General features: G+C 36.3%; 1 protein-coding gene across 2 annotated transcripts; it reads right to left on the bottom strand.

The window, feature by feature from the left end:
• Positions 1-3,184: 3,184 nt before the first annotated feature.
• tmem106bb (transmembrane protein 106Bb) lies at positions 3,185-9,075 on the bottom strand. Of its 2 annotated transcripts, none has more exons than XM_046835507.1 (8): positions 8,947-9,075; positions 6,161-6,408; positions 5,351-5,414; positions 4,818-4,977; positions 4,530-4,670; positions 4,364-4,413; positions 3,654-3,707; positions 3,185-3,537 (listed from the first exon to the last, which is right to left on the bottom strand). In XM_046835507.1, the coding sequence occupies exons 2-8, from the start codon at positions 6,366-6,368 to the stop codon at positions 3,408-3,410; spliced, it is 807 nt and encodes a 268-aa protein (XP_046691463.1). In that variant the 5' UTR covers positions 6,369-6,408; positions 8,947-9,075; the 3' UTR covers positions 3,185-3,407. The 2 variants fall into 2 exon arrangements, with proteins under 2 accessions (XP_046691463.1, XP_046691464.1); XM_046835508.1 differs by having other exon boundaries at positions 6,161-6,423; positions 8,947-9,070.
• Between the last annotated feature and the right edge of the window lie 5,262 nt (positions 9,076-14,337).

The raw sequence follows: 14,337 nt of genomic DNA, 5'->3' as shown, positions 1-14,337 counted from the left end.
AGTTAAGCCTCGCTACCTGCGTAAGAGATCAACACTGTGATCCCTCTGTACTTTAAAAAACGGTCGCCTACATAAACACACATCAGATTATCCTATGCAGTAATCTTTTAGACTTCTTGGTAACATTACTAGAGAACTGTATGAGGACAAATGTGTCCCATTGCTGATTGTCAATGTGACATCCAGTTAAGACTGTACATGTTCAAATGTTGTCCAATGTTGCTGCAGTAATGTCACAATTGACCACTGACATGCTTTTTATTTAATACGAATGCTTTAAAATATATTTAGATCAAATGTCAAGTGAACATTTAAACAGTGCAAGTTTGCCTGAACAACTGCAGAGGATGTCATGTACTAATACTGGTATATGACAAACAAGCAGTGACAAATTAACCTTAACTAAGATTAATTGAGTTTTTATTTTTAAAAGGGAAAAAACCCTATGTGGTATGTGTGTATTTCATTCATGCATTCAAGGAAACCTCTTCATTATGATCAAAGTGGATCTAGCCTATCTGAGGAACACCAAGTGGAAGCAAAAATACACCATAAAAGGGGTTCCCAAAAAAACGGACACATTACTGCACATACCAATCCACCTAGTGGTGGGTAATAATGTGAAATGTAACTCAGAGAAAACCAGCACAGACATTAATCTCATAGATGGTAATCCAATTGACTTGACCTTTTATCTTTTTGCTGTTTAAGTTTGGTGCTATAATTAATTTTTTTAGGCCACTAAATTTTTCATTCCACTTTGTCAAATAATCCAACCTCTTACTCATAACGCTGAAGTCACTCATGATACAGAAGTGTTCCTCAGCTTCTCTTTACTAAAAAAAGCTCCTGCTAGGCATTACATAAACACCCCAATTTATTTATTAGAGTGTGTTGTGTTGTACCTGTTGCTTTCTTTCTCCGTTTCATGATCTTGTGTAGATTGTTCATCATCTCAGGGCAGCAATAACAAGGACACACAAAAAAATAGCTTTTCTTTAAAGCTAAGATACAACTGAGTAAATTATTCAACAGCATAGCTGGGGCAATATTGCAAGATGTTATCAATTCTGTGATTAAAATAACACCACTAAATACTCTTAAGCACTGGTTCTATCAATGCCTTTTGGTGCTCTTTGTAACAAGTGACTCAATGAATATTAAAAATGAATTTTGTACAGTTCACCTTAATAAGGTGAAAAGTACTTTATTTATTGTAATAGACCTTTGCTTATAGCAAACCCTCTAAAAAAAACTATTACAAAATGTCAGTTTACAAATCGTTTATAATAGATTAGATTTGTTTCAAAAAAAGATGTGATTCAGAAAGTGCTTCACCCCTGAACAGACTATGTAATCCAAGGTTTAATTAGCAACATTGCAGAGCAAAGTTCATTGTGCCACGGCAGAACACAGAACATTGTGCCACATTGAATGATGTTTCTATGACCTCATAAAGCAAATGTTACCTTATTACGATCACTAACGAAAACTTGAATATACTATATGTATATTACTACACATTACTGAGTGTGGTTTACATTGCAGCAAATTCCTGATTGGGGATGTTGTGATATGTGGCAACAATGAAGTGCAAGTTTAAAAAAATTTTATTATGTAACCCTAACCCTAACCCTAACCCAATGATGGTTACATTCTCAACTTAGCTGGTAGCGCTGTTACATTAAAATCCACAATTCTTGCAGCTATTTAAAAAAATAATGAAAAAACAATTTTAAAAATACATTTTATTTATAATTATATACTCCCCCATCTCCCTCACCCCTGCCCCCTTTAATGTTGTTTTCAATGGAAGAGTTCCAGCTTGAAAAAACAGATATTAACCATCTGCCACTGTCCTAGCTACCACACGATTGATATCTGCGATATCTGTGGAGCTTTATCACACATAAACACACTGATTAAGGAAGTCAAATGAGCATTTGAGCCTTTATTCAAGCGATGATAATACGCTTTAGATGAACATGTACCAAAACTATTAGTGCACTTTTTTTGTACAAGTCTTTTTTTTTTTTTTTTTTATTACACAATATTTTCAGCATCTAGAATTATGAACTCTTTGTTAAAACTAAGCTAAACTTAAGCTGAAACAACATACAAACTTCACATACTGCCTGACAACTGTTAAATATAATGACAACTTCTACCATTTATTTGCTGTATTTTTTGGCTAAATTAAATATAAAAATAATGTTCCTTTGCAGACAAGCACAAAGACTTTCAATAGACAATGTTATAATAGATGTGAACTTGAACCAAATATTCAGTGGTTCAGCGATTAATATCCAATCATTTTCATGTAACGGAAATAAACAAAATCTAAATGTATGTTTGATACAAATCACTTTATGAATATTCAGTTATTTAGTTTAGGTTAATGGAGTTTGTATTAGAAGCTTTTATACAAATTAGATTAAAAGGTTTAAAAGCTCTCTGTTATTCATATTTCATGTGCAATGTTAAAAATGACAAGTCATCGACACAAATGTCGATGTAGCTGAACACTACTAGTTCTGTGGGTTGAGAAGTAGTTTGTTAATGTGATATATGAGTAGATATATCCTAGTCAGCATATAATTTAACGCTTGTGTGGTTGGGAATGTTTGAGCAGAAATTAAAACATTGGCATTGTAATTGCTTTGTTCCTTTTTCCACACAAGGTTCCTTTTGTTCCTTTTTCACAAGGTTCTGCTTTTCATTATCTGTGTTTTGACGAAACATTCGTTTCGATGTATTTTGCCCCTCTGATATCTCAAAAACTGAAACAAGAAAATTGGTTAATAAGCTGAAAAGTGATTAAAAACTAATAGAAAGTGCAAACTTTCACCACCTAGAGAACACACTGCAGGGTAAAATACAGCAGATGTGAGTCTGCAAGTGCTGCCAGAATGTAAAATCATACTTCTAAAAAATAACTTTACTTAATAAATAGCAACTACACTACACATACCCAAACATAGCTCAAAAACATGCGTGGCTTTTTAGCATCAGGATACTCTGTCTTTTGTTTACCAATATTAGAATGTAACCTTAATTCGAGCAGAAAAGTTTTAAATGTGTGCATGTTTTTGTTTGTTTTGTTACAGACACTCAGACATTAAGCATTGTTCCCAAGTGTTGCAGCAGTGTTTTTGTTAAAAGGTATTAAAAGAGAACACAAATATACAGCTGCAAGTGGTTTTTAGTTGTCTTAATTGAACCTCTGCAAGAAGGTTAAAGAAATTCAAAGGTCTTGGGAGATTGGAAAATAAAGTGCATTACTCATGATTTCATGTCACCTTGCTTATCTAACAAACGCATGTAACGAGAATTAAGCAGTTTGACCGAATGGAATTAAAGTGACTGCATGGAAAAGGAATAGACACAGTGTAGCCTCAGCCTGCGCATTAGTCTGAGGTAGGAGTCCTTAGATTGTACTCATGCAAAGATGTAGTGTTTCCCCCACAATCCACATACTGGTACATCTCCTGAGAGACCTGCTCAGCGTGGCCGAAATACACCGTGGTGACTGTTACCCTGCAAAGCAAAAGTCAAAACAGGTGAAATGTTACCCCCACTGTTTCACTAAAGAAAACGGTTAGTGTCACTTGTGCTTAGTCTTTCACTTTCGGAAATGCGTGTGAAATACTCACTGCATCATGACCACTATGTTGTGCACTTTGATAGTCTGCAGGGTGCAATAATCACTAAGGGGGGAAAAAAAAATACAAAATAAATTTAAAAAAAAGGTTGGAATGAATTAGGTTTTCTGAATGGGCCTGAACGAGGCTGATTCAATCAACAAGTAGTCAAATACTCAAATGCACAAAACTATGAGCTGTGAACAAAAAGAGGCAACACGTTTCTGATGTGTCGTTTCTGATGTGCAACACACTTCTGCTGTCTTCAGCATCACAATTTATCTTTGGCAGTTGAAAATTCTATTGTTGCTTTAAACCTTTTAAGCAGCCACACACATTCAGTAATTATTTTCAGAATTACAGTGTTAAATAAAACACATTTAACTGAAATTACACAACTCAATAATTAGTCAATTAAATACAGCTTATGTTTCATTTAGAGCGCTAAAGAGAAAAAAAACACAGCTTAGTGACGGTCATAGTCTAGACTGCTAAGTCAAGGTCAGGCAAAGACACTTGCATTGAAAATTTAGTTTACACTTCAGCATTTCCTTTATTAGATCATGAAGACAAAAGTAATAGAGGATTAAGATCTGCTGGTTTAAGATTCTCAGAAGATTAAGATCCTGTGGTGCACTCCATGCACGTCTCCACACATAATTTAAAAGTGCCTTGTGAACATGGGTGGCGTGTTTGTATATACGAACTTAAAGCATACTTACTACATGTAACTCATTTCATCAGCTATAGTCGTAGGCACCATGTAATCAATCTGAAACATAGCCAGAATATCAGTATATAGCATCTTAATACTGAATTTAAGAAGTTTATTTCTGATTTCTAAAACTGGATTAAGATGTGGATTAAAATCCCACTTAAAAGGTCTACCTGTTTCATGTCGAGTGCGCCGATGGTGGTAATATTGCTAACACGTGTTTTTCCTATCACAGTTTTGGAGAACTGCACCTGAGCTGTGATGTTGGCCACGTCCACCGAATAGTAGTTGTTGTTAGTAATATTCAGCGTGTTCTGTAGAAGAAAAACAATCACAAATGAAATCATCTTGATTAGTATTTACTACTTTAAGAAGTGCAGCTGGGATGCAGATAAAGGCATTGCAGGTTTTCTAGATCTGTTCTCATAGTGCATATGCCAAAATGCTGATTTGGTGCTTACAGTAATATTGAGATACACAATGTGGTTGTCCCTGTCGTAGGTGACATAAACTGACTTCACCCCGACGTAGGTGACGTCGATGGAGCGCGGGAAGAGGAAATACACTGCCAAGCCCGAGAACAGCAGACAAACGATGACAGAAGCAAACACATATAACTTTCTGTAAAAGATGAAAATTAAATAGATGTCTTAATCTTAAACAAAATACATAAACAAAATGATTGCTTTTTTTGAATTTTTAAGTAATAACTATTGGTAGATTACGCTGAGCATAAAATATAAAGTTTCAATGCAAAATAAATAAAAGTTTACATTCACTTTCAAAAAATAGGTTAATTAACAGATTAGTGATTACTATAAAAAAAAATCATCTAATTAATTTCATTGCGATTATGTTAATAGCACACTATACATATATTTACTCCACCTGACTGCTTTTTACATCCTAATAACAAGCTAGGAATTACATATGACAATATTGTAGTTAATATAGCTTATACAGTACAATATGATGAGAGGTAATTTATTCTTACGTTCTCCTTGGCCTCAGTCTCTGGTCGCTGTATGGAATCAGTGCCACCAGTTGATTTTCCTGACCTGCAATTAAAGGTTCCTTTTGTAACTTCATTTTTTGTAGTCTTTTATAGCATTTTTCCCACAGTGTGGTAGACACAGGGGAGATACTAATCCAAATCAAGTACTATCTTTACCAAACATAGTATACCTACATGTCCCTCCCACTGCATACATCATAAAACTATACGATGAAAAAGTTCTATAAGGGATTTCTCAGGATTGTGGGCTAATCATTAGAATCAGAACCATCTTTATTGCTGGTGCTATAAAAATTTTAAAAACTATAAAACCAAAAGACATTTACTCTACAATTTGTGCCGGGTATGTAAAGTGAGGCATGCAGTTGATGCCAGTTATGGCCGATGAATGAATAATCAATTTCTGTTGTAAATTTTCCCCTCAAGGCAGGACAATAGTTAAAAATAGACATGTAGCATTTGTTAAAATATGAATGATGATGTAAACCTTAATAAAGCCAAGTGTAGGAATAATTCCCTATTTGTCAAAACACACTAAATGTTGAGTGAAAAATCTTTCAATATACATTCTTTTTCTGTGTCTTATCTTAAAAAGCATTACAAAATATAAGATGATGGATTTATTAGCATAACTGGTCTAGAACTATTTAAAAGGCATCAAAACCCTGTTTTTAAAAACACAAGTGCATCACTGTTCCTTTGGTGAATCCATAGGCAACATATGTAAATAACTTCTAACTCGTGAAGGTAAAACTTGTGCTGTGTTTTTTTTAATGATGTAATGTTTACCTCGTGGGATTCTCCCAGTGCCTTGGCATGTTGGACAGGTGACACTATCCCTGCCAGTGAACTCCACATATGGGAAGTGAGAGACATCGCCACCATTCTTAACATCCTCACTGGGCATGCGGTTGTACTCGGAGTCAGAGGTCAGTGTGGCGTGGGGTGATGTCTCATGGCATGTCTGCTTGGACAGGTGGGACAGTGCCTTCCCCATGATCACGCCCGGCCTTTTGGAGCCAAGCGTTCACTCAGATCTGTAAGGCACAAGGCTGAGAAATTACATTACATTAATACTGCAGCCAACCTCTAAGTTTAGTCATCATTCATTAACATGAGGTCTTATTTTCAGTCATACTAGTACCAGCAGACATTCAGATTAAACAGATACTCTTTAGTCCGTTAGTCATTTCACCCTCTAGTATTAATAAAAAGAGATGAAAAGCCAATAGCAAATATATTTTAAACATAAACCATGTGCCTCCTTGCATGAAGAGATTAATGTAATCTCTTGTGAATAACCATCTGACCAAACAGCTCCAGTGAACGGCAGTCAGAAACAAATATTAATAAAAGGCTTGAGGATTTATTTACTCATCTCCCGTGCCTGCTTTTTGCTGGTCAGGGTAGTAGTGAAACTGAAGCCTATCTGAGGAACACTGTGTTCAAGAAGTGACAACCATGCATACAAATCTTCTACAACCTGGGCACAACGTCAGCCATGTTCTAAGTGACAGGAAAAAGAAGAACCCAGAGTATACAGAGGAAACTAACAAAGACATGGTGAACATATTCAATTAGGTTAGAACAGTGAGGCAGCATTTAGTAAAGCAGCAACACTAAACGCTGTACCACCATGCTGACCATGTTTAAGAAAAAATAAATTGTATCCTTTAACCCTACAACCACAAAGTAAATAAAACAATTGTCCAAAGATTTGACACAGTGAATACAGAAACAGAGCTAGACGTGACCAGTCATACACTGTATTTCGTTTGCTACATGACAGGATTCCAATCCTGGTCCTGGATTACTCATTGGTCTTTCCTGCACAATTTTGAGCCAAACAAACTACCATGCTAGGCGGACATGGTTGTATTTAAATAGAGAAAACAAACAAAAGGCTGTTCATAACAGCAATAACCCAGGACCAGTGCTGTAAACCTGTGTGCTAAATTACTGAGAGTAAAATAATAAAATAATTAACACAACACTGTGTAAAAAAAATAAAAAATAAAAAATAAAATAAAAAAATAAAAGAATTTGCTGTTACTCCATAAAGAACAGATATCACATAAAAAAAACAGGACTGGGAATAAAAAGTGCTTATTATCATTCAACATTTTTATAAAATGAGTAACAGGCAAAAAGTTTGGTTTTGACAAATAACATGAATCTGGACGGATGGTTACAACCTGTATGTATCTAAGAAACAAAATATTCACATTCATAAAACCCTATTAAAAGAGAGTCACAAACGTAATTAGAATACTACAGACTGTAATGACAGCAAAGGAACAATATTTAACAGAGATATTAGATATAACTAAACCACTTTATTCCACTAATGTTATCTGGTTTGACACGTATGTGGGCGTGCAGTATCAGCTCTAAAATACACCACACCAGAAAAACAAAGTGCATCAGTACTGTACAGGAAGAGAGAAAAGAGAAGATTTTTACAGTGAAATTCTTCTGTGCATATCCAGTGATGTTGGAAAGCTGTGGTCAGAGTGCAGGGTCAGCCATGATACATCGCCCCCTAGGGGGCAGAAGGTCAAGGGCCTTGCTCAGGGGCTTGCCGATACTGGAGATTGAAAGCCCCAAGCCATAACCACTGAGCTACCACGTCCCTTAGTACTAAATATAAAGTCCTGTATATAAAGTATTGTTTATGATGCATTCTAAATACCGTATATAAAGTTCTGATTATAATGTACTGTTTATAAACTACATTAATCCCCCATTTATCACTTATCAGGGATTACTGTATTTGATATAAAGTACTGAATATAATGCACTGTCTAAGAGTACTGACTAAATATAAAGTACTGTATTAATGTTCTAAATATAAAGCACTGAATATATAGTACTGTTTATAAAGTATTTTGGTTGAAAGAGGCAGATGTAGAGGACAGAGGGGGATGGAGACGGATGATCCGCTGTGGCGACCCCTAATGGGAGAAGCCGAAAGAAGAAGAAGATATAAAGTACTGAATATAATGCACTGTATAAGAGTACTGACTATAAAGAACTGCATTTAGGCACTGTATTTAAGTACTGTATTTAAGTACTGTTTTAAAGGTTTGAATGTACAGTACTGGATAGAAACACTTGATTATATTATTTAGTATTAAAGCTCTCTAGCCCACTCGCGCTGGGAGAACGGCCGAATCCCAAATAGCTCCCTATTATACAAGAGCAACCCTAGATAGCGACGTTGTAAAGTCTGTAACTAGTACACTTTATGTAGTGTGAATTGAGCCATTTGGAATAGAACCAACAGCACGTTCTGGTTTATAAACACGACACGATGAAAACAGAAACCATCGTTAAATCGTTAATAATTACAGACAAAACAAAAAAATACATCAGGTCTAATATCCGGCTGACACCTTAAAAACCTCGTGTTTGTATAAATTACACCGACAGAAGTGCTGTATTAGGCTAGCTGGATTGTTAGCAATAGCAAGCTAGTATTAGAAAGCTGTGCGACAATAACATGATATATTTCATACGATATAACCCGCACTGTCTAACCACTATTTCATTTTTATCCCAATGTTTTTACTTACAGGTTTTGTGTTCGCTATGAGAGTCTTCTGATCTTAAATCTGTTTATTGCATGAAGCCAGTTTCTTCTTCTTGTGGTGTACAGCAGGTCTCTTCGTGGACCTTTACTGCCACCCAGCGGAAGACCTCAAATTAACCGCACTAAACACATAAACACTAAAAGTATTAGTGTTTATTATGGCATATAATTCACACAATTGTTTCTCAGTAACCTCTTTAGTGAACCCCCGGGTCATGTGGACTGGATCATTGTTATGCTGGAAGAGACCAATCACTAATATTGTTTATAATAAAGGTGATCAGTCAGAATAAATCCATGAACATAATAACAAAATGTCCCCAAGGCATTACAGTTCCACTGTACAAAATTTGTCATCCTTGTGTAGTTTTATCGTGTATAGCTTTTATAAGCTATAGTGTATAGCTTTTATAAACACAGACATCTACACATGGGTTTTAGACACAAGGTGGCGCTCTACGGTAGGTTCAGTCTGAAAGGTCTTTCTGCAGTTCTATGTGATTTTTTGTAAACATGAAAGAATTATGAATGTGATGAGGGAAGACATGCAGGTAGTTGGTGTGAAAGAGGCAGATGTAGGGGACAGGGGGGTATGAAGACGGATGATCCGCAGTGGTGACCCCCTATAGACTTTTACACAACTTTTTTGGACACCTGCTGTATGTCTGATCATTAATATTTTTTTATGTAAAGCAGTTTGGGGGCAGAAAACATCCTGTCTGAAATAAATTTGAGTTCTTCTTGTGGTCTTCATATAGCCTGATTTGTTGAGATGTGAGATAAGCTCTTTTGTGTTCACTTATACAGGGAGTGCAGAATTATTAGGCAAATGAGTATTTTGACCACATCATCCTCGTTATGCATGTTGTCTTACTCCAAGCTGTATAGGCTGGAAAGCCTACTACCAATTAAGCATATTAGGTGATGTGCATCTCTGTAATGAGAAGGGGTGTGGTCCAATGACATCAACACCCTATATCAGGTGTGCATAATTATTAGGCAACTTCCTTTCCTTTGGCAAAATGGGTCAAAAGAAGGACTTGACAGGCTCAGAAAAGTCAAAAATAGTGAGATATATTGCAGAGGGATGCAGCAGTCTTAAAATAGCCAAGCTTCTGAAGCGTGATCATCGAACAATCAAGCGTTTCATTCAAAATAGTCGACAGGGTCGCAAGAAGCGTGTGGAAAACCAAGGCGCAAAATAACTGCCCGTGAACTGAGAAAAGTCAAGCGTGCAGCTGCCAAGATGCCACTTGCCACCAGTTTGGCCATATTTCAGAGCTGCAACATCACTGAGTGCCCAAAAGCACAAGGTGTGCAATACTCAGAGACATGGCCAAGGTAAGAAAGGCAGAAAGTCGACCACCACTGAACAAGACACACAAGCTGAAACGTCAAGACTGGGCCAAGAAATATCTCAAGACTGATTTTTCTAAGGTTTTATGGACTGATGAAATGAGAGTGAGTCTTGATGGGCCAGATGGATGGGCCCGTGGCTGGATTGGTAAAGGGCAGAGAGCTCCAGTCCGACTCAGACGCCAGCAAGGTGGAGGTGGAGTACTGGTTTGGGCTGGTATCATCAAAGATGAGCTTGTGGGGCCTTTTCGGGTTGAGGATGGAGTCAAGCTGAACTCCCAGTCCTACTGCCAGTTTCTGGAAGACACCTTCTTCAAGCAGTGGTACAGGAAGAAGTCTGCATCCTTCAAGAAAAACATGATTTTCATGCAGGACAATGCTCCATCACACACGCCCAAGTACTCCACAGCGTGGCTGGCAAGAAAGGGTATAAAAGAAGAAAATCTAATGATATGGCCTCCTTGTTCACCTGATCTGAACCCCATTGAGAACCTGTGGTCCATCATCAAATGTGCGATTTACAAGGAGGAAAACAGTACACCTCTCTGAACAGTGTCTGGGAGGCTGTGGTTGCTGCTGCACGCAATGTTGATGGTGAACAGATCAAAACACTGACAGAATCCATGGATGGCAGGCTTTTGAGTGTCCTTGCAAAGAAAGGTGGCTATATTGGTCACTGATTTGTTTTTGTTTGGTTTTGAATGTCAGAAATGTATATTTGTGAATGTTGAGATGTTATATTGGTTTCACTGGTAAAAATAAATAATTGAAATGGGTATGAATTTGTTTTTTGTTAAGTTGCCTAATAATTATGCACAGTAATAGTCACCTGCACACACAGATATCCCCCTAAAATAGCTAAAACTAAAAACTACTTCCAAAAATATTCAGCTTTGATATTAATGAGTTTTTTGTGTTCATTGAGAACATGGTTGTTGTTCAAATTAAATCCTCAAATAAAATTAATCCTCAAAAATACAACTTGCCTAATAATTCTGCACTCCCTGTATAGTTAGTTTTAGTGTATATGAATGAATTTTTCCTAGACATTAGTCATTGGATAGAATATCAGATATTATTTTAATTTAATTTATATGTAATGCTAGTGACTTGACTATGTGCCGTTTTATTTCAATGATTGGTAACAGGCCCATTCTGTGAAAATGAATATCAGTACAGTTTTTGTGCTCTGTACAATAGAAATTTATAACATTTACAAATTTAGCTTATTTAAACAGCGAAAAGTTGAAACTGTACATTTTTCTTAAACTCTACCTTCATTGGTTTGGTCTTTTTTCCAGCATAAAGAACTGATACCACCGTGACCATGACCAGGCCGGTACCAGGGATTAATGTTCATGTTAATGTTTTGCTTTAAGCCTTAAACCTCTCTCTTGTGCCTGAATGATTTTTACCCAGTTGCACTCACCCCTATTGTTATGATAAGAAACTCTAAATAATTCTGAATAACCTCACTGTGGGCCTACCACCTTCACTGGACCCATACCAGTTTGCCGTTTGGACCGTGGAATGCAGTTTGGATGCAGTTTCCATGGTTCTTCATTCAGCCCTCACCCACCTGGATACAAACAACACCTACATCAGAAGAAGACTTTAGTTCTGCGTTCAATACAGTCATCACCACTGTACAGATCACTAAGTTCACTGGGTTCACCTGGGTATCTGCACCTTTACTTGCAGATGGATCAGCAACAAGGATTCAACCTACAGTTAAGAGATCCAAAGCCTGACAGCATGGTGTGCCTCCAACAACCTGACCCTCAATGCTATGAAGACTAAAGAGCTCATTGTGGACTTTTGGAAACCTAACAGTAGGAGACACTCCCAAGTTTACATTAATGGAACTGAGGTAGAGAGGGTCTCCAGCTTTAGGTTCTTGGGAGTTCACATCTCTAAAGATCTGTCCTGGTACCAGAACACTTCAGCTCTTGTTAGAAAGGCACAAAGGCACATGCGGATGATCCGCTGTGGCGACTCCTAATGGGAGAAGCCGAAAGAAAGTTTTTTAAAATATGAATTAAATACAGAAACGTTCAACATACACTCTCTCTACACATCATCTACACTCTGCAGAAAACAAATATGTAACAGATTTGAGATATATTGGTATATAATTTAACATGCTGCAAGTTAGAGGGACACACAATAAAAAATGACCCATACTGCACCTTTTGTTTGGATCTTTTGGATGTGAGTTTAGGTTGAGGTGTGTAGCAGCCATCCATGATGACATTTGTCCACCAAAATGTCCAAATGCCAAAATCTGTGCAAACATTTTAAACCAACCAGTCGGACAAATGTTTCTCACAGATGCATTAAATATTCTCAATTACAGATTGCTTCAAAATTTGACACACATAAGCCACACTCTTTATCATAAACAATGATAAAATGACTTGTTATTTTGATGGCAATGATATGTTCTTTGACACAAATACTTGCTTTTGAGAGAAGTACTAAGGATTTTGAGCAAAAAACAGGCTTTTGCACGAAGTCCAATGTATTGTACTGTTTGTTCACATTGTTTTGAGAATGCACTTACTGATTTTCAAATTTTAAGGATGATTCGAGAAATGCTCCAAAGCAACTGAGAAAAACTGCAATTTGTGTGTGAATGTGTGTATGAACTTGCAGTATGTACTCCAGATTTACCTTCACCATGCACTGGTTAAGCAGGGCCATGGCCATTTGAGTGAAAATGTTTAAATTGGCAGTACCACTGCTTGTCAAATTAGCTCATTAACTATAATTTACAATGTCTGTCCTCTGTCCTTGTAAGTCTTTAATTCTAGCATGAACTTATTTATATTTAAATGCTTGTGCTAATAAGAGTTAATAAAATTAGCTTTGGGGTGTATTTGAGTGTGACAGGCAGCTAATTATTTTTCTATACAAGTGGATTAGCTCCATTATTATATAATTGGTTGTCTGTCTTTATATGCCATCCAATAGTGCAGTCCAAAAGTAAAATGTATGCACAAAAATAGATAAATATGAAGTTATATAAACTTCATTAAAATACTTCTTTTATACAATGCCATTAAATTCCTGATCAGATTTTGGTTAATTTCATCAGCAAATTATGGATTTACATGAACAATTTTCATTGTATTTCTAGTAAGAGCTTAATCCCACAGACTGGTGGACACTCCAAATAATCTAAATCAAATAGTTTAGAAATGTATCTAATATATTCTGGTGGACAAAAGGTTGTTGCCTTTATTAACATGTAATGCCCATAATGCTCAAGAAAATGGTTGTTAAATGTTTAAAGACAAAACATGCCATGTCAACATTTTGTAAAGAGGTTCAGAGGTTCCATGAACTTTCCCTTTGTGTCCTGCAGTTGATCTGTAACAAGCATTACTTTAACAAGCATTATTACACTTTAAATTGACCAATTTATATCGTTTCTATGATGATGATGATGATCATAATAATAATAATAATAATGTGTTTGCCATTGTGGCTTGGCTCAGCAGTTAAGGGACGGTTTTACTGATGAGCAGGTGGAGGGTTCAACCAGTTCCACCAAGATGCCAATGTTAGGCCTTTGTGCAAGGACCTTATCCCTGTCTGCTCTATGGGCACTGTATCATGGCTGACCCTGTGCTTTGACCACAGATTTCTAACAAGCTGGGATATGTGAAGAAATAATTTCACTGTGCAATAATGTATAATGTGTCTAATTTCCTTAAATGATTTTAAACATTATGTTAAATCTATAGAACATGAGTGTATCCACACGTGCAAATGTTTTAATTAATGGCACTTTTATTTAAATTGAAATGCACCTGAGATGTCTTTTGCCTTTTTGTTTGTTTTGTGATTGTATGATTTAATTTGTTCTGCTATTTTGGCCAGGTCTCTCTTGAAAAAGAGATTCTATATTTCAATGAGACTAACCTGGTAAAATAAAGGTTAAATAAAAATAAAATAAAAAAATGTACATGTGACAAATAAAGGCTTTTCTTCTTTCACAGGTCTCTCAAAATGT

The sequence above is a fragment of the Silurus meridionalis genome, chromosome 22 (assembly GCF_014805685.1).
Source record: "Silurus meridionalis isolate SWU-2019-XX chromosome 22, ASM1480568v1, whole genome shotgun sequence".
Taxonomy (NCBI): Eukaryota; Metazoa; Chordata; class Actinopteri; order Siluriformes; family Siluridae; genus Silurus; species Silurus meridionalis.
Note: the sequence above shows the minus strand (reverse complement) of the source record. Positions and strands in the feature narration are given on the sequence as shown.

What these genes read in the sequence shown, in the direction of transcription:
- tmem106bb (XM_046835507.1), bottom strand. Translation starts at nt 6,368, where the DNA reads ATGGGGAAGGCACTGTCCCACCTGTCCAAGCAGACATGCCATGAGACA. An exon ending in GCGCACTCGACATGAAACAG is followed by an intron (nt 4,414 to 4,529) that starts GTAGACCTTTTA and finishes GCTATGTTTCAG; the next exon opens with ATTGATTACATGGTGCCTAC. An exon ending in AACATAGTGGTCATGATGCA is followed by an intron (nt 3,538 to 3,653) that starts GTGAGTATTTCA and finishes TTTGCTTTGCAG; the next exon opens with GGTAACAGTCACCACGGTGT.